Source organism: Rhinoderma darwinii, chromosome 2 (assembly GCF_050947455.1).
Source record: "Rhinoderma darwinii isolate aRhiDar2 chromosome 2, aRhiDar2.hap1, whole genome shotgun sequence".
NCBI lineage: Eukaryota > Metazoa > Chordata > Amphibia > Anura > Rhinodermatidae > Rhinoderma > Rhinoderma darwinii.
Genome location: NC_134688.1, coordinates 319174664 through 319195460, shown reverse-complemented (window position 1 = coordinate 319195460; position 20797 = coordinate 319174664). Strand labels below are relative to the sequence as shown.

At 43.2% G+C, this 20797-nt stretch overlaps 1 protein-coding gene across 4 annotated transcripts in view; it reads left to right on the top strand.

The window, feature by feature from the left end:
* USP49 (ubiquitin specific peptidase 49) overlaps positions 1-20797 on the top strand; it is a 146199-nt gene that overhangs the window by 53838 nt on the left and 71564 nt on the right. For all 4 annotated transcript variants that reach the window (XM_075853584.1, XM_075853585.1, XM_075853583.1 and 1 more), the window contains 2 exons: positions 5773-7126; positions 17082-17286. In XM_075853584.1, the coding sequence (XP_075709699.1) occupies positions 5801-7126; positions 17082-17286 (1531 nt within the window). In that variant the 5' untranslated portion in view covers positions 5773-5800. The remainder of the gene's footprint in view (positions 1-5772; positions 7127-17081; positions 17287-20797) is intronic.

The window sequence follows — 20797 nt, the reverse complement described above, 5'->3', positions numbered from 1 at the left end:
GGACCAATTTAGACTACCCTTTTTTTTTCTTACGGACCATGTGTCCACGCAGAAAATAATCGCAGCATGCTCTTTGTCAGTTTCTCACGCAGGAACGGCCTATAGAAGTCAATAAGTCTGCGTGAAAGAGTTCACGCAGATACCATCTGTTCCGTTCTTCATGGTGGGTTGCCTGGAGACGTTTGAGAAGTGAAACCAGTAGAGCCAGAGCAGTGTGGTTCTGAATTAAGACATGGTCCGAACCCAAAAATACGCACGAGAAATATCTCGCAAATCCCTCTATGCTATAAGCAACAGACAATGCCATTTCTGCGATCACGTAGAGACCATTGAGAATATTTTTCGTTTTTTTTTCCATAGACGTTAAAAACGGATGGCACACTTATGCCATTGAACAGAAAAAACTGACAATCTAAACTGATGCTAACTGATGCAAAATTGTCAAGTTTTCACTGACTGAACTCTGACTAGCTTAACACGCTCATCTTTTTATTGTAGCAACACCACAGTTCTGTCCCTATATTTCCCTGTCCGCAAGCCATTCCAGAAAAATGTGAGCTCCAAAAGCCAAATGGTGCTCCTTGCCTTTTGAGCCCTTCTGTGTGTCTAAGCCGCAATTTATGACCACATATTGTGCATTTCCGTACTCAGAAGAAATTGCTTTACAAATGTTAGGGTGCTTTTTTCCTCCTCTTTATACCTTGTGAAGATGAAAAATGTAAGCTAAAACTACATCTTATTGAAAAACATTTTTTAGATTTTCATTTACACAGCTCTATTGTAATAAATTCAATCAAACACCTCTGTAGGGTCAAAAACGCTGACTACAACCCTAGATTAATTCTTTGATTTTCAAAATGGGGTCTTTAAGAGGGAATTTTATGTGTTTTGGCACCTCAAGACCTCTGCAAACCTATAGTGGTTCCTGGAAAATATTCAAAAAAATGAGGCCCCAAAATCCTTAAGGTGCTCCTTCATTTCTGAGGCCTATGTTTCAGTCAAATAGTTCATTAGGGCCACATATGGGATATTTAAAAAATAGAATAATCTGGGCATTAAATATTGAGTTGTGCTTTTCGGTTAACCCCTTTACGACCATGCGTGGTAAATGTACATCATGGGGTGACTGGTTGTATGGAGCAGGCTGACGCGCTGAGCCTGCCCCATATGCTGCGGGTTTCAGGTGCATATTACAGCTGACACCGTGCTCTAACTGCTGGGTTCGTGGCCCCAGCTGTTCAACCCCTTGCTGCGGTCAACAGTGATCACAGCATTTAAAGTGAAGAAAGAGGGGTGCTACACCCCCCCCCCCCCCGTGACACCATCACGGGGTGCCACTATCCTTTATGCCGAGTGATGAGCCCCCAGGTCTGCCAGCTTTGTGCTCCTATTAAGCTCCATGGGGACTAATGAAAAAAATAAAGAACAGTTAAACAAAGTCATTTTATACTCCGTACCAGCCAAAAGTTTGGACACCTTTTCATTCCATTTTTTTAAAATTGTTTTTATATTTAATTTTTTTTCTACGTTGTAGACTCATATTGAAGACCTCATATCAAATCCAGTGGTAAGCAAAAAAAGTGTTAACCAGATTTTGTTTAATTTAGATTCTTCAAAGTAGCCCCCTTTTCCTTGATCACCGCTTTGCATACTCTTGGCATTCTCTCAATCTGCTTCATGATGTTGCCACCTGGAATTGTTTTCAATTAACAGGTATGTCTTGTGAAGAGTTAGTTTGTTGAATTTCTTGCCTTCATAATGTGTTTGAGACCATCAGTTGTGTTGTGCAGAGGTAGGCTTGGTACACACTTCTATACAGTGTTTGGCCCTATTCAACTACTGTTCTATTCCACATTATGGCCAGAACAAATCAACCAAGTAAAGAGAAAAGACAGTCCATCATTGCTTTAAGACATGAAGGTCAGACCAAGAGTTACTCTGCTGTAGAGGAGAAGTTCATTCGAGTTATCAGCCACAGAAATCACAAATTAACAGAACCTGCCCACATAAATGCTTTAGGGTATGTTCACACGGCCTATTTACGGACGTAAATCGGGCGTTTTTGCCCCGAATTACGCCCGAAAATAGCGCCTCAATAGCGCTGACAAACATCTGCCCATTGAAAGCAATGGGCAGACGTTTGTCTGTTCACACGAGGCGTATATTTACGCGCCGCTGTCAAATGACGGCGCGTAAATAGACGCCCGCGTAGAAGAAGTGACCTGTCACTTCTTTGGCCGTAATTGGAGCCGCTATTCATTGACTCCAATGAATAGCAGCGCTAATTACGGCCGTAATTGACGCGGCGTTCAAGCGCCTGCACATGCCGGTACGGCTGAAATTACGGGGATGTTTTCAGGCTGAAACATCCCCGTAATTTCAGCCGTTACGGACCCCCGCCGTGTGAACATAGCCTTACAGAGATCGAGTACTAGACACATCTCAACATCAACTGTTCAGAGGAGACTGCAGCAATTCAACCGTAAAGGCCTAAATCTTGCAAAGCAGCCACTACTGAGGAACAACAAAAAAGATAATTGCTTGAGCCAAGAAACACAAGGAATGGACACTAGACCAGTGGAAATCTGTACTTTGGTCTGATGAGTCAAAATGTGAGTATTTTGGTTCCAACCGCCATGTCTTTTGTGAGATGCAGAAGAGGTGAGCGGATCGATTCGATATGCGTGGTTTCCACCATGCCGCATGGAAGAGAAAGTGTGATGTGGATGTGCTTTGCTGGCGACACTGTTGGTGATTTATTAAAAATTCAAGGAACACTTAACCAGCATGGCTACCACATCATTCTACAACGACCTGCCGTTCCATCTGGTTTGCGCTTAGTGGGACCTTCATTTGTTTTTTAACAGGACAATGACCCCAAACACACTTCCAGGCTATGTAAAGACTATTTGACCAAGAAGGTAAGTGATGGAGTGCTATGTCAGATGATATGGCCTCCACAATCAGCTGACCTGCTCTCCACAATCACCTGACATAAACCCGATTGAGATGGATTTGGATTAGATGGACCACAGAGTGAAGGAAAAGCAGCCAGCAAGTGCTCAGCACTACTGGGTATGCCTTCAAGACTGTTGACAAACCATTGCAGATGACTACCTCATGAAGCTAATTTAGAGAATGCCAAGAGTGTGCAAAGCTGTCATCAAAGCAAAAGGGCTAAAATAAAAAACAAAATCTGGTTTGTTTAACACTTGTTGTTGTTTACTACATAATTTCATGTGTGTTTCACTATAGTCATGTCTTTTAATATGATTCTACAATGTAGAAGAAACAAGAAAAACCATGGAGTGAAAAGGTGTCCAACTATTTGTGTGTCTGTGTCACTCCATCAAGGTCCAGTAGGAAAATGTGCGGTTTTATTTGCCCATGTTTATTACTGAGCGACTCTTTTTAGTAAAAAAAAAGTTCCATGTTGGAACTGAAATGTCGCTTGGCTTTAACCCCTTCCCCCTGCTGGCATTCTGGGCCCTAATGTCCAAGCCATTTTTTACATTTTTCCATTGTCACATTCGAAGAGCTGTAACTTTTTTATTTTTGCGTCGGCATAGCAGTATAAGGTCTTGTTTTTTGCGGGACGACTTGCAGTTTTTATTGGTACCATTTGAGAGTAGATGCGACTTTTTGATCACTTTCTATCACATTTTTATTAAGTCAGGATTAACAGAAAACAGCAATTTTTCCATTGTTTTTTATTTTATTTTTTTACGGCGTTCACAGTGCGGGTTAAATAATGTAACAGCTTTATAGTCGGGGTCGTTACGGACGCGGCGATACCAAATATGTGTAACTTTTTTGCTTTATTGTAGTTTTTTTTTAATAGTAAAGCATTTTGTAAGGGGAAAAGCTGGGTTTTTCATTTTTTTTTTTCACTTTTTTTTTTTATTAACTTTATTAAACTTTTTTTACTTTTTTACTAGTCCCACTAGGGGACTTCACTATCCTCCGATCGCTATTATAATACACTGCAATACTTTTGTATTGCAGTGTATTACTGCCTGTCCGTTTAAAACGGACAGGCATCTGCTAGGTCATGCCTGCGGCATGATCTAGCAGGCATTCGCTCCAGGCAGACCTGGGGGTCTTTATTAGACCCCCGGCTGCCATAGAAGACACAGACACTCGGCGATTTTATCGCCGGGTGTCAGTGAGATGAGAGGGAGCTCCCTCCCTCTCTCCAAAACCATTCAGATGCGGTGCTCGCTATTGTGCACGGCATCTGAAGGGTTAAACAGGTGAGATCGATACTAATATCGATCTCACCCGGCAGAGCAGGGACGCCCCCAGCCCTCAGCTGCTTCTGGCAGCTGAGAGCAGGGAGATTTCACGGCTCCCTGCTCTGTTTACTTTATTCTACAGCAGCGACGTAGTTTGGCGGCGCTCTAGAATAAAGCCCACTAATGACCGCCGTAAAAAGACGTATCGGCGGTCATTAAGGGGTTAAACATGGCCAAATAATACCACACATTTTCTTGCTGGAGTGCTCCAATATCTAGCTGTCTAGCTACCTAGTCTAGTCTAGTTACCTAGTCTAGTCTAGCTATCTAGTCTAGCGCCATTTTCCCCCAAAAAACTGTTAAATGCAAACTATTACAATGTAGCGTTAATTAACCCGCACGATAAACACATTTAAAAAAACACCAGAATTGCTGTTTACTGGTCATCTCATCTCCCGCAAAAAATAGAATAAGTGATCAAAAGCTCGTATATACCCCAAAATTGTATAAATAATAACTACAGTTTTCCCTGCAAAAAATAGCCCCTTACAGCTCAATTGACAGAAAAATAATAGTTATGGCTCTCACAATATGGGACACAAAACAATTTATTTTTTTTAACAAAATATTTCTATTTTTAAAAGTAGTAAAATATAAAAATGTGGTATCGCCGTAATCGTATCAACCCATAGACTAAAGTGAAAATTTACTTTTTACCGTACGATGAACACTGTAAAAGCGGAACCCCCCCCCCCAAAAAATGGCGCAATCACTGTTTCTTGGCCATTTCACCCCACAAATTATTTTGTTTGTTTGCCAGTATGTTATATGGGACATTAAATGGTGCCATTAAAAACTACAACTAGCGGGGAGGAAAAAGACAAAAATTATTTTTATTTTTTTAATTGGCCGTATCCATTCTGAGTGCACCATAACGTTGAATCAGGGTCTCCGGTACTAACGCTGTATCACTCACCTTTCAGAGTTCATTACTTTTTTGTTTTAAATCCTTTTTTCTTCAGCAGCTCCTATTCGTGAGCTACAGGTAGCCCTACTCACTGGCCGCTGATTGACAGCTTTCGCCCCATACTGTGCATAGGGAGAAAGCTGCCAGTCAGCAGCGGCTGGGTGGAGTTAGTGGCAGCTCATGAATATAGAGGACTCCTGAGTGCGAGCCCATTATTGAGAGGTCTCCTTGCTCGACATGCGCTGCAGGACAAAAACTGCAATTTTATGAAGACTCAACATTACAAGGTGAGTTATACACCGAATTAGTGTAACTGGCGCCACTTTATGCTGCCCTCAGAGCAGCATAAACATGGTGACAGGGTCTCTTGCTTTCATGTAGTCAAATTAATTTTAAAATCCTGAAAAGTGCTTTTGATAATTTTGTGATTGAATGTATGACACTAATATTACAGACGTCTTGAATACTGTTTTTGTTTTTGCAAATCTTCTTTTTTTTCATTTTGTAATTTTCCCATAGGCTACACTTTTGAATAAACTATTTTTTTTTCCCCCTTCTCTTTTTTAATAGAGTGCTCAGTAGGATCTTCTTGTGAGACATGGATCGATGTAAACACGTGGGACGTCTACGCTTGGCGCAAGACCACTCCATACTAAATCCACAGAAATGGCGCTGTGTGGATTGTGATACAAGAGAATCGGTGTGGGCGTGTCTTAAGTGTTCACATGTGGCTTGTGGGCATTATATTGAAGAGCATGCCTTGCGCCACTTTCAGGAAAGCAGGCACCCTTTGGTTATGGAGGTGCATGAGCTTTATGTCTTCTGCTACCTGTGCCAGGACTATGTATTAAATGATAACCCAGAGGGTGACTTAAAGCTACTTAGAAGTGCACTGTCTGCTGTACGAAATCAAAACCAGGAAGCATCAAGTCGAAGAAGCTTAAGGTCACATAGCACAGCAAATGTAGGGTCTGGATGCCATAGGTCATCACAAGGGCAGCCAATGATGCTTATAGCATTACGTCATAGACGCCAAAATTTGCTGGCAAAGGCATTACGACTTTGGTTTGAAAAATCTTCTAGGGGACAGCTGAAAGTGGAAGAAAGGAAACAACAAGCAGAACTTGAGAAGAAAAAAGAAGAGGCTAGGTTAAGGAGACAGGAAGTAAAACGGCGTCTTCTAGAAGAACTTGCAAACACTCCCCCCAGGAAAAGTGCCCGTCTTCTGTCACATACACACAGAGATGGCCTTATTCCTCGTAAATTCAGGGACATGACAACCAGTAGTTCTGTTTCGAGGAAGGAAGCTCAAAGACGCTTTAATCAGCTGTACTCCTTCAAGCCTACTGTGACCCCTGGAGTGACAGGGCTCCGCAACCTTGGAAACACCTGCTACATGAACTCTATACTGCAAGTGCTGAGCCACCTGCAAAAGTTCAGGGAGTGCTTCCTCACCTTGGACCCCTGTGAGAAAGAGGAACTGTTGACTAACAAAGACACCAATGGCAAGCACCATTTGGGTAACATTGGTTCGGGGTACCCATCTGGGGGCCTTGGTTTAAATGGTGGGGGGTCATCAATTAAAAAAAACCTGGAGCTAATTCAAGCCAAGGAACCCAGCACCAAACAACTGTCCCTTTGCCATGAACTCCACACGCTCTTTCGTGTAATGTGGTCAGGGAAGTGGGCGCTGGTTTCGCCCTTTGCCATGTTGCATTCTGTGTGGAATCTAATCCCAGCTTTTAGAGGGTATGACCAACAAGATGCCCAGGAGTTCCTTTGTGAGCTGCTGGACAAAGTGCAACAGGAACTGGAGTCTGAAGGCAGCAAGCACAGAATCCTTATCCCCATCTCCCAGAGGAAGCTTACGAAACAGGTGCTGAAGGTAGTAAACACAATATTTCATGGACAACTTCTCAGTCAGGTGAGAACCAAAAGATTTAATTTTTTTTGTTGCATTTTAAATATGCCAAATCTTTTAATTGTCGTTTAACTCCTTGCTGCCGTAGATTTCTGGACAAAATACACTTCTAACATATAAACCTGAACATAAAACCTAAATGATAAAATAGAAAATATCCTACCATATATATGTCCATACCTATAATAATGCCTTATAAAAAACGAAAAAAAAACCAAAAAAACTGCGATTGTACACCTTGAAAAAATTAATGTACACTCCTATATTTATGCATATACTTCCTCAAAGCAGATAATCTGAAGAATTTATGTTATTCATGGTTAGCTTCATGCAACTTTAGCAAGAAGCTATTTTTGGGGACTAGGGCTCTGTTCACATCTACATTCCAACTTTCTCGCTGGACAGAATAGCGCAACATGCTGCGCTATTATGTCCGGCAAAATGACGGAACCCCGTTAACCCCATCCCGCTGCAGCCATTTTTTTGATCTTCACTTTTTAGTTTTTTTTTCTTCCTACGTTCCAAAAGACATAACTTTGTTTTACTCTTTATTCGATATAATATGAGGGCTTGTTGTTTTGCGGGACGAGTTGTAGATCTTTGCGGCGTCCTTTATTGTACTGTGTGTGTTGCTGTTGGTTTTTATTTTATAAATCGTATGTAACTAACTTTTTTACTAGCCGCCCCCAAAAGAATTCAACCACCTTGCATTATATACTACTAATTCATTTTGATATATCGCTATACTGACAGTCTCCTATGAAGCCCTGCTGGAAGTAGTACATAGATGGCAGACCTGGGGGCCTTCATCAGGATAGCAAGGATTCCAATGGGCGCTGACACCGCAGTAGGTATATAAACCAGTTTTAGTCCAAACTAGGTTTTTTGTAACCGCTCCGGTCTTTTAATCCGGTAGATCAATGTACCTGATGAGACCGGAGAGGTCTCAAATGAGTTGTATGTAAATTAAACCTTTTTTTATACTTTTTACCTACTGCGATGTTCGTGTTCATTGGAATCTTGCTTTTTCATGCACCTTTTATTTCATGGGTCGGTGGGATTACGGCGATACCAAATATGTATAGGTTTTTTAGGTTTTACTATTTGCACAGTAAAAACATTTAACAAAAAATATTTGTTTTTTGCATTGCTGCATTCCAAAATACGATAATTTTTCTGTCAATGTTGCCATATGTGGGCTTGTTTTGTGTAGGATGAGGTTTTAGTTTTCATAAATAACCATTTTGGGGTACATGGGACTTAAGTTTTTATTTATTTATTTTTTTGATTGCGAAATGGAAAAACAATAAGCAATTTTGATGTTGAATTTTTTTTTTCTTTTACGGCGTTCACCTTGCGGTTTAAATAACGTGTTAACTGTATTGTTCGGGTTCCAATTGCTGCAACACCATATATTTGTATTTATTTTTTTTATACTTTTTATGGAAAAAATGGTTTGATCAAATTTTTACTTTGCACTTTTTTTTAAAAAACAACAAAAGCCTTTTGTTCAATTTTTTTTTTTTTTTTGGTAAAGGGGACTTCAAAATGCGATCTTTTATCGCTGATATAATGCTTTGGTATACCCAGTATGCCAAAGCATTACTGCTTGTCCGTGTCAGTCTATTTAGGCAAAGCCTCATGTCATGGGCAGATAGTCATGGCAGGCCGATAGGTACCAGAGCCACCTCCCGTTGTCAAACTACTTAAATGCTGTGGTCGCTATTGACCATGGCATTTAAGGGGCTAAATGGCCGCAATCAGAGCTCCCCTGGTGATTGATCAAGCACATCTTTTGTGCCCGTGGGATCACATGTACATGCACGTCACAATGTGAGAAGGGGACCCTACCCATGACGTGCATGTACATGATAATTCTGGAAGGGGTTAAGGAAAATGCTAAAATTTGTATAAAAGTCTTTTATGTGAGATTCCAGCAACGGATACGTAATCTCGCGAGATTACGTGGTAAACGAGATTTCGTATCTATTGCTGTAAATCTCACAGAAAAGAGTCAGAAGTACCAGGATTCTGAGTACACATGACGTCCAGGCTGGATGGTCATGTGTATTCATTATCAGGACACTGTAGTAATGTTAGGGTTTGTGTATGTGGCTGCACATAGTGATATAACTATATCGCTAGTGCAGTGTAAATGAATGGAGAGGAGTGCATGATGCCGATTGGTCAGCGTCATGCACTCCTCTGTACAGCGCCCACTTGGTCGAAAGTAAAAATACGCCCACTTGGGCATTAAGAAAGCTCATTAGCATAAACCAAAATCGCTCCTAACGTTGTGAAAATAGATCGTTTTTTTAAATAAAAAGCATTACTGTCACCTACATTACAGCGCCCATCTCCTTATGTAGGAGACAGGGCACTTATAATGCGGTGACAGAGTCTCTTTAAACCAGCACTACCTGGTGGTAGTGGGTGAAAAATCATTTCTATATAACCTATAATTGTCTTCTTAGTCGGTTCTGTAGCTTTAGTATTCCGTTTTTTAGTGTCCCCACACCGTATGCTAATGAGCTTAAGATTCATAACTTCGGTTGAAAAGAGTCATATCTTTATTCCTCAAGTCTTTCCGAGTTTAACCCACCTCCTTACTTTTTGATTGACAGCTCCTCTCCTCCCACCAGCACACAAAATCCCACGCTTGTGCATTGATATTCTCTTCTGGCGTGTGTGCACAAAGGGACACCGGATTATTACGATAAAAAGCGCAAAATGTTTGCAGACCGTTATTTACAGTCGGAGTTTGGGAGAGGGGATAATGGTAATGAACTTTTGATAGCAGCGGCCAGTGAGGGATAAGTAAAGTTCAGTAGGTGAAATTCTGGTGACGGTTTCCCTTTAAACAAATACTGCAATATACTAGTCCATCTCAATGAATTGGAATATCATCAAAAAGTTCATTTATTTCAGTAGCTCAATTCAAAAAGTGAATATAGATTCATTACACACAGAGTGATCTGTTTCCATCATTTTTTTCTGTTTTCTATGTTGACGATTATGGCTAACAGTTAATGAAAACCCAAATTTAGTGTCTCAGAAAATGTGAATATTAAATAAGCCCAATTTCAAAAATTATTTTTAATACCGACATGTTGGCCTACTGAAAAGTATGTCCAGTATATGCCCTCAATACTTGGTCGGGGCTCCTTTTACATGAATTACTGCATCAACGCAGCGTGGCATGGAAGCGATCAGCCTGTGGCACTGCTGAGGTGTTATGGAAGCCCAGGTGTTATATCAAGTCCAGAGTCAACGCGGTTGTCCAGCAGGAAATTTTACAGCACTTCATGCTTCCCTCTGCTGACAAGCTTTATGGAGATACTGATTTCATTTTCCAGCAGGACTTGGCACCTGCCCACACTGCCAAAAGTACCAATACCTGGTTTATAACCACAGTATCACTGTGCTTGATTGGCCAGCAAACTTGCCTGACCTAAACCCCATAGAAAATCTGAAGGCCGCTATCAAAGCAACCTGGGCTTCCATAACACCTCAGCAGTGCCACAGGCTGATCGCCTCCATGCCACGCCGCTTTGATGCAGTAATTCATGCAGAGTCTGAGCCCCGACCAAGTATTGAGTGCAGATACTGTACATACTTTTCAGTAGGCCTACATTTCGGTATTAAAAATAATTTTTGAAATTGGGCTTATTTAATATTCTAATTTTCTGAGACACTAAATTTGGGTTTTCATTAACTGTTAACAGTAATCTTCAACACTAAAAGAAAAAAATACTGGAAATAGATCACTCTGTGTGTAGTGAATCTATATAATGTGAGTTTCACTTTTTGAATTGAATTACTGAAATAAATGAACTTTTTGATGATATTCTAATTCATTGAGATGGACTAGTATATTGCAGCTAGTTTTTCTGGTATAATAAAACTAAGATTCTGGGCTTTAAATTCATGCCAAAATCTAGCCCTGATATTCTGGTCGCTGCTGCGCTAATTGTATTTTTGTTATTTCATATGTCCCTGGCAGTTAAAGGAGTATGTAACAGCTGGGACCCCCACCGTTTACGAGAAGGGTGGTCTAGTACCCCTTGTTTGCGCACTACGGCTTCATTAATTCTCTATCGGAGCGCCGGGGAGTACAGCGTTCGGCTATTTCCAGCACTGCCGTAGAGAATGAATGGATCAGCAGTGCGCATGAGCGACCTGCCATTCCGTTCCATCGGGTGGTACGGGACCCCCGTTCTCATAAAAGGTGGGGGTCCCAGCCAATGTTCCCTCTAATTCTTGGCAGCTCCTGAGCAGGGCAATTCTCCATCAATGGTGAACGATCTGATGACAAATATAGCGTACTAAATAAGAGAATACAAAAACTTCTTAAACTAGTTTTTTAGTTTACTTTTTTAAATACTATATAAGGGTATGTTCATACGCACTGTTTTCAGACGTAATTCGGGCGTTTTCCACGAGGTGTTATTTTACGCGTCGCTGTCAAAATACGGCGCGTAAAAAGACGCCCGCCAAAAGAAGTGCATGTCACTACTTGGGACGTTTTTGGAGCAGTTTTCATTGACTCCATTGAAAAACCGCTCCAATAACGTTCGTAACATACGCCGCGAAAAACGCGAGTTGCTACAAAAAACGTCTGAAAATCAGGAGCTGTTTTCACCTGAAAATAGCTACGTATTTTCAGACGTATTTTGCTAAGCCGTGTGAACATGCCCTTATTCACACGACAGGGTTTCCCGGCCGGGTGACGGCCGTTCATAAAACGGCCGTCACCCGGCTGCTGTAGGAACAATAGACCCCTAATGGGGCTATTCACACGACCGATTTTTTGACGGCCCGGGAAACCTGGCCGTCAAAAAATGGGACATGTCCTATTTTCGGTCCTTTGCCCGGCTCCTATAGAAGTCTATGGGGCCGGGTAATACAGGGCCATCACCGGAATGTGTCCCGAGTGATGGCCATGTATTCCGTCGCTCGCTCCCTCCTCACAGCGCAGAGTGCATGTGAGGAGGAGGAGGAGTTGATGCCATTCGGACGAATAGCTGTACGCTGCAGATATACTGTGTGGCAGGGCCGGGGTGTACAGCAGGTGGAAGGGAGCACTGCGCTGGCTCCCTTCCCCTTCTTGTTTTAAAAGCACCCTGGCCCGGCAACACCTTCGATGGCGCCGCTAGCAGCTGTTGCCCCACTTTAGCTTCGTGAAGGAGCGGAATCCCCGTGTGTTCGGGGATTCCGCTCCTGGACAGAGCGCTTGATGTCTGTCCATATCTGGGCAGTGACATCAGGGGAAACTCCTGAAGCGGAATCCCCGAACACATGGGGATTCCCCTTCAGGAATTGCCCCTGATGTCACTGTCCAGATATGCCCGGCCTGGAACGGATGCAAAACGAATGCAAACCGGCCGGGAAAAACGGCCGATTTTATCGTCCGACACTCTGGCACGAGCGGGACCCTGTCGTGTGAATAAGGCGTAACAGTCTATTTTACTGGTGGACTTGTAATAAACACCAATTCTAGGCATCAATGAAAGAATCCCTCTTGCACCATTGTCCCTGTAGATACTGCCATGCAGACCCCTCTGTAGATACTGCCACGCAGACCCCTCTGTAGATACTGCCATGCAGACCCCTCTGTAGATACTGCCATGCAGACCCCTCTGGTTTCAACTGTGTTTTTATTGAAAATTTTTCAAAAATATACATATAACTTAGAGCAGCATGAAGGGCCATGCAATTCACATAGTAAGACAGTAACTTTCAATAGACAGACAAAACATCTGGGAAAAAACACAGGGGTTTAAGGGGGTGAGGGGGGGGGGGATAGTCGGAGCTCCACCTACCACCTAATCTTGAGTTCCCTGTATCCAATACTTGTCCCACGGGTCCCACACCACTTTGAACCTGTCCAGTTCATTGTCAATAGAGGCCGTCATATGCTCCATTGTACGTATTTCCCTAATTCTAGTTACTAAGTCGATGTGGGAGGGAGGGGTTGTCTGTCTCCATTTCCATGCTATCAACGTCTTAGCGGCTGTGAGAAAGTGTCGAAAGAGTCGAGCTGGTGATTTCCCCAAAGACCAGACCCCTCTGTAGATACTGCCATGCAGACCCCTCTGTAGATACTGCCATGCAGACCCCTCTGTAGATACTGCCACGCAGACCCCTCTGTAGATACTGCCACGCAGACCCCTCTAGATACTGCCACGCAGACCCCTCTAGATACTGCCACGCAGACCCCTCTAGATACTGCCACGCAGACCCCTCTAGATACTGCCACGCAGACCCCTCTAGATACTGCCACGCAGACCCCTCTAGATACTGCCACGCAGACCCCTCTAGATACTGCCACGCAGACCCCTTGTATATACTGCCACGCAGACCCCTTGTATATACTGCCACGCAGCCCCCTTGTATATACTGCCACGCAGCCCCCTTGTATATACTGCCACGCAGCCCCCTTGTATATACTCCCACACAGCAATCCCCCCCCCCCTGTATATTACACTACAGCTCCCTCAAAAAAAGCTAGCGGGAAAAAGAAGCGTCCCGCCTAATCTTCGGGTGGATTTCGCCCGAACCTCCCATTGAAGTCAATGGGTGGAGGAATCTTCCTGCCGACGGCGGGAATAATTCCGGGGCAGAGCCTGCCATGCAAAATCCGCCCTTCTGAACTGACCCTTAGTGTACCAGCAGACTTTGGCCTCATGCACACAACCGTAGCCATGGGCACGGCCGTGATTTTTGGGTCGGCTGGGGTCGGAGTGTCACCCGCAAGCCGACCTGCAAATCACGAGCCGTGCACATGGCCGCGGCCACTATTTGCTATGAGCCTGGACCGCAGAACATGGCCGTAATAAGACTTGCCCGTTCTTTCTGCGGTCCGGGGTCCTGAGCATGCACGGACGGTGGAAACCACAGTCGTGTGCATGGCCCCATAGGAATGAATGGGGCCGCAATTCTCCTGTGGATTTTCGGGGGAATTGCGGCCGCAAAAGCACGTTTGTGTTCGTGGGGCCTTAGGCCAGGCTCATATGAAATAATGGACGCAGCCATGTGCACGGCCTGTGATTTGCGGGCGGCTCGCGGGTGACACTCCGCTGCCGACCGACCCGAAAATCATGGCCGTGCACATGGCTACGGTCGTGTGCATGAGGCTTTACTGAATAGGCGGCCCTGGAGTGATTTCTATGTCCCCAAGGCTGACAGCAGAGGGCTCCACCCAGTCTCCAATCACATCACTGGGAAACCTGCTGATGCGATCAAAGGAGCTTATTAACCTCTTCTACAGCGACGCCAAAAGTTGTCTGTAGACTCGGGACCCACATCACCTGCTGTTAAAAGACAGTGGCTGGTCATTTTAACCCCTAGGCGCACCACGACGCAACTGTACGTCCATGTGGCCAGTGTCACAGGCACGTACAGTTACTGAGTGGTTCCCGGTGCACACTGTCGGCGATAGTGTGCACCGGGAACCGGGAGGCCAGCTGTCCCTGACAGCTGACACTCCACTGTATTATTTCCACTGATTACACTCCACTCGGCTTATTTCCGCTTATTACAGCAATTAACCCCTTAATTGCGGTGATCGATTGGAATCACCGCATTCAGGGGTTTCTAGCACATCGGTAGACCTCACGATGAAATCGTGAGGTTTGCAGCTGACTAGCATGGCGATCGGAGGCCAAGTAATGGCCTCCGTGTCTGCCATGTACGGAAGCCTATCAGGACCAGCCTCCTGATAGACTTCTTGTCAGAGTGACAGGACGTCAGGAGAAAAAGCAGAACCAAAATCCAGCGCTGAGCATGAGTAAAAAGGAACTCCTGTTCCGATTTTATTGATATAACAAATTTTAAAAGAACGTCACTGCCGTTCGCGATGCACACTCTGTGACCGTGTGCATCGGGAGGCGGGAGTTCAGCTGTCCCTGACAGCTGACACTCCACTGTTGCCGATCAGTGGCTCATTGCCGCTGATTTCGGCAATTAACCCGTTACATGTGGGGCTCGATTGCGATCTCCGCATGTACAGGGTTTGTAGCACATCAGCAGCCCCCATGCAATTGTGGGGGCTGCTGATGCTTGTGATGGCACCCGGGGGCAAGACAACGGCCCCCAGGTCTGCCATGTATGGAAGCCTATGAGGATCAGTCTCTGGCTGGTCCTCGTAAATTAACTGTCAGAGTGACTGTGACGTTACACTGACAGTTGGAATACGTTACACTACCTAGCAGTGATCAAAGCTGCAGGTAAAAAAAGAAAGTATAAGAAGTTAAGAAAAAAGTAAAAAAAAAGTTAATAAAAATGTTTTACAAAAGTGTAAAAATAAAAGATTTTTTTTCCTATAATAAGTCTGTTATTATAGGGAAAAAACTGAAACCGTTAAACAGTACACATATTTGGTATCACCGCGTTCGTAACGACCCAATATATAAAACTATAATGTTATTTTTACCGCATGGTGAACGCCGCAAAACTAAAAACAATGCCAGAATCACTATTTTTTTTGGTCTCCACCCCTCCCAAAATATAGAATAAAAAGTGATGAAAAAGTCGCATGTACCCGAAAATAGTACAAATAAAAACTACAACCTGTCCTGCAAAAAACAAGCTCTTACACAGCTTTTTTGACTAAAAATAAAAAAGTTACGGCTCTCAGAATATGGGGACACAGAAAATAAATAATTTTATAAAGAAGTGAACCGCTGCAAAACATAAAAAAAACTATATACATCTGGTATCGCCGTAATCGTACCGACCCGCAGAATAAAGTAAAATTGTCATTTATAGCGCATTATGAACGCCGTAAGAAATAAAGAATTTAAAATGCCAAAATCACTGTTTTAGGTCACCAAAGCTCTAAATAAAATGTAATAAAAAGTGATCAAAAATTTGCATCTAACAAAAAATGGTACCAATAAAAACTACAGCTCGTCCTGCCAAAAATAAGCCCTCACACCGCTCAATTCATGGAAAAATAAAAAAGTTATGGCGTTTGGAAGGTGGAGTGAAAAACTAAAATGGAAAAGCAAAAAAGGATCAGTCCTGCAAAGGTTAATTAATTTCTATTAAAAAAATTAATTCTTACCACATGTGGGGTATTGTCATACTTGGGAGAGATTGCGTTACAAATTTTAGGGCGACTTTTTCTCCTTAATACCTTGTGAAAATGTAAAAATACAACATTTTAGTGGACAAAAATTTTTATATTCATTTCACGACCTAACTCTACTAAATTCTGCAAAAAACCTGTGTGGTATAAATGCTTACTATACCCCTAGAAAAATTCCTTGAGGGGTGTAGTTTCCCAAATGGGGTCACTTTTGGGGTGTTTCCACTGTTTTGTTCCCTCCAGGGCGTTGCAATCGCGACATGGCACTGAAAACCAATCCAGCAAAATCTGCGCTCCAAAATCCAAATTTCGCTCCCTCCCTTCTGAGCGCTGCCGTGGGTCCAAACAGCAGTTTATTACCACATATGGGGTATTTCCTTAATCGGGAGAAGATGCTTTACAAATGTTGGGCTGCATTTTCTTCTTTATTCCTTGTAAATATTAAAAATGTCTATGTTTTTTCAGAAAAAAAGTAGTCTGTGAAAATGAAAATCTAACTCCAATAAATATAGCAAAATACCTGTGGGTCAAAGTGCTAACTATACCCCTAGATAAATTCCAAAATAGGGTCACTTTTGGGGAGAAGAAAATTTCTGTCGCTTGGAATCTCAGAATCGCTTGGATAGGTAAAAGCATTCCGGAGTTATTACCACATAAAGTAACACACGTCAGATTTGAAAAAAATTGGCTTTGCCACAAGGCCAAAACAGGCTTTGTACTAAAGGGGTTAAAGGGTATTAAAAGATAGACCATCGTTTTATTGTTGATCATTTTGTGCATTTACATTGGCAATAAAGTGTTGCATGAATCCAAACATCTTGGTAAAACTGATTTCGTTCTTACTTTTTTTTTTTTTATAATTTACAGGTTACATGTTTGACTTGTAGTTATAAGTCTGACACAGTGGAACCTTTCTGGGACTTGTCTCTGGAATTCCCCGAGCGTTATCATTGTCTGGAAAAGGGGATTACTCCAGTCACTACTATTGAGTGCACACTTACAGAAATGCTGGCTAAGTTTACAGAGACTGAGGCGCTGGAAGGAAGAATCTACGCTTGTGATCAGTGTAACAGTGAGTGGCATATAATGCTTCCCCTTAACCATTATTAAATCAGTGATTGTTTTCTTTATAAAAATATGAGGAAGAATTAGTATTCTATAGTCAGCAAAAAGGAGCATGCATATGACCATCAATCATGAAACGAGATTCTGCATTTTAAATAACTAAGCAGTGGGACAAAACATCCTGTTTGTGGGGCACATACTTTTCAGGCTTTTTGCCTCTCCCACTGCTCTCTCGGCCCAACGAGGCAACGCCTTCAAAATGAAGAAACTAATTCTTGTGGTATGGATTGAGTGAGTATGGTATATATGCTTCTGCTGTTCTAATTTTTGGAATGGCCAGCATTCTACACTGTTTTTTAGGAAACTGTTCCTTGGTCCCTCTTTCACCATGGGCAAGGCAGAGAATAGAGAGGTGACCGCACGTGTGCATGGCTCTCTCCATTGAAGTAAGAGAGATTTACAGACCTCTGTACTCACAATAGGCGAGATTCCAGAGGTATTTATGACTTAAATGTCTAAGATAGGCAAAACTTTTTTTAAAGTAAGCAAAAGCCTAAATGTAGTTGTCTCATAGTGCTGTTGTCCTTTTGAAACATAGAAAATGTACAGCCGTGAGACACATAATTGACATAACATTCAAAACATACAAAAAGAGAAAAGCAAGATCTGCAGAGTCAATATATCCACACAGTATGAAGCAAAAGGAAGTAAATCAACGTAACACGGCTGTATCCACATAGGAGACAAAGACCAGTAGCTGGTTTTGAAAACCATGTACAGGAAATTTTACAAAAGAATCGGGGGAATGAAAGAGAGTGAGAAAAGAAGAAAAGAGGGGGGGGGGAGTACAGTCTCTGATCCCTCCACCATCTCAATGTACATTTTTTTTTTAAAGCTTTCCTGTTGTCGGGAAGTATATAAATAAGAGGTGTATACATTCAATTTCTTAATTAGCCAAAGTGTTAAATGTTCATGCAGCCTTAACCCCTTCACGACTGCCATCTGATGCCCCGTGCAGTCGTAACGTATATAAACGTTGGCAGTCTGGAAAGGGGTTTAATGAGTGCAGTGCTGCTTCAGTGTTGGCAGTGCTGCTCTCTCATGTCTGCCTGTGCTTTGAGAGCTCCGAAATACACCCCCCACTGTAGATAGCATCACACACAACCCCCTGTAGATAGCGCCACCTAAGCTTCCTTTAGGAGCGGAATCCCCGCTCTGGCCGGGGATTCCCCTCCTAGAGGGAGACCCCGACGTCTCTCCATCCCCGCTGAAGATCGTGCCACCCCCCCTTAAGATAGTATCACCGAAACTCCCTCTAGGAGCGGAATCCCCGGTGTCAGATCGCACTGGCCGGAGATTCCACTTGCCCATGACGTCACCGTCCGACACCCTGGCTGACTTTCTGGCTGGGGATTCCGCTACTGGAGAAGCCCCTAGCGTCACTGTCCATATTTGGACAGTGACGTCAGGGGCTACTCCTGGAGCGGAATCCCTGCTCTGGCAGGGGATTCCACTTTTAGAGTTAACCTTTGACGTCAGTGCCCAAATATGGACAGAGGCATCAGAGGCTCCTGCAGGGAGCTACAGTGGTGCTATCTACGGGACGGGGTGCCGTTTTTAGGGAGGCGGGGGATGTTGCTATCTGCAGGGGGGAGGGTGCTATCTGCAGGGGGTGCTACTTACAGGGGGTATGGCACTATCTACATGGGCACTATATGGGCACTACCTACATGGAACAGTGTTGCTATCTATGTGGGCACAATCTGCAGTGGGAACTGTGGCAATATGTGGGCATTGGCACTATCTACAGTGGTATTGCATCACTATCTACATGAGCACTGGAGTGTTTTAAGGTGACTAGGACAAAAAAAACGGATGGCAAATGGTGGTTAAAAACGGTCAGACGGTCGGGAAATTAATTAAAATTTTGAAACACATTGATGCAAAACAGCCATGAAAAACTGAAAGTTGATTAGTTGTTCACTACCCTTTTTCATGTTGTGCGAATATAGCCCTATAGCCTCCTTCACTCTCCCCTCACAACGATCTAGGGTGACGAAGGGAGAAGACTAAGGGTATATTCACACGCTGATTCAAAAAACGTCTGAAAAAGATTTTCGCTGCCTTTTTTATGGCCGTTTTTGTAGCGGTTTTCTATAGTCAATGAAAGACCGCTCCAAAAACGGCCCATCGGAACAGAAGGCCGTTTTTCTCCATTGATTTCAAAGGGCAGATGTTTGGAGGCATTCTGCTTCTGATTTCTCGGCCCTAAAAATGACTGAAAATAACCAGTGTGAACATACCCTAATTGTTACAGAGCTGCAACAGTGTGTTTGTATATGTATACAGATAGAGAGAGAGAGATAAAAAACAGCCCCCAACCTCGACAACCACTTTAACCCCTTCCCGCACCTTGACGTAACTGCACGTCAAGGTGAGCAGTAACTTTGCGCATCTTGACGTGCAGTTACGGCTGTACTTTGACAGTTAACCGCCACGCAGCGATACACCACAGCGGCGGTTAACTGTGCAGAGTATCTGCTCTGCATTCCCTGTTGCCGTTCAGTGGCCCATCGCCGCTGATATTGGCAGTTAACCCCTTAGATGCGGCGGTCGATTGCGATCGCTGCATTTAAAGTGTTTAGCGCAGATCAGCAGCCCCCACGTGAAATCACGGGGGCTGGCGATGTACCCCTGGCAACCGGACGCTAGACAATGGCTTCCGGGCTGCCATGTACAGAAGCCTATGAGGACCAGCCGGAGGCAGAATATGGGGACACAATAAATGATTTTATAGAAAAGTGATTTTATTGCGCAAAACGTGAAAAAATACTATATACATATGTGTGAAAGTGATTAGAATATGTGTGAAAGATGACATTTTGCATGGACTCCATCTTGTATGGTAGGCGTCCATGTTGGATCGTTGGAATCCATCTTTTGGCCTGGAGGAGCCATCTTGTGATTAAGAAGTAATTTATTAATCTAAGTTAGCAGTTGCCTTGAAACAATTCTATGTTGAATGCTTTTATTATTCTTGTAAGGAGCAGATCAAATATCCTTGGTAGAATGGACAATGGCATTGTTTACCAAAAGGGAGGGGGTGAGCCTTGAAAAAGGGCTTTGTTTAAATGATTTAATGTTCTGCCATCTTATCTGCAGTCTCCATTCTCTAGTGGGATAAGAAGTAGAGACACATTAACTTGTAGGGACTCTGGGTGGGTGAAGAATCATTATAATGCATTGAAATATTCTCATTTGCTGAATTAGTCATTATCATATTGTAGATGATTGGCTGAAATCAAAGCCTACACCTGTTCTGTCGTCATACTTCTATACTTGTTTGGATCAATAAAGATCAGAGATGGATTTTGAGCATACAAGCATGGTCTCTTGTGTCATCTTTTCTCTCAGAGATATATATATCGAGCACCTATGATTTGGAAACTGGATAAATCACTGGAGGGTGGGTATCGGTTGACATTCAGTCTAATATATTTTGGCCCATGATTGCATTA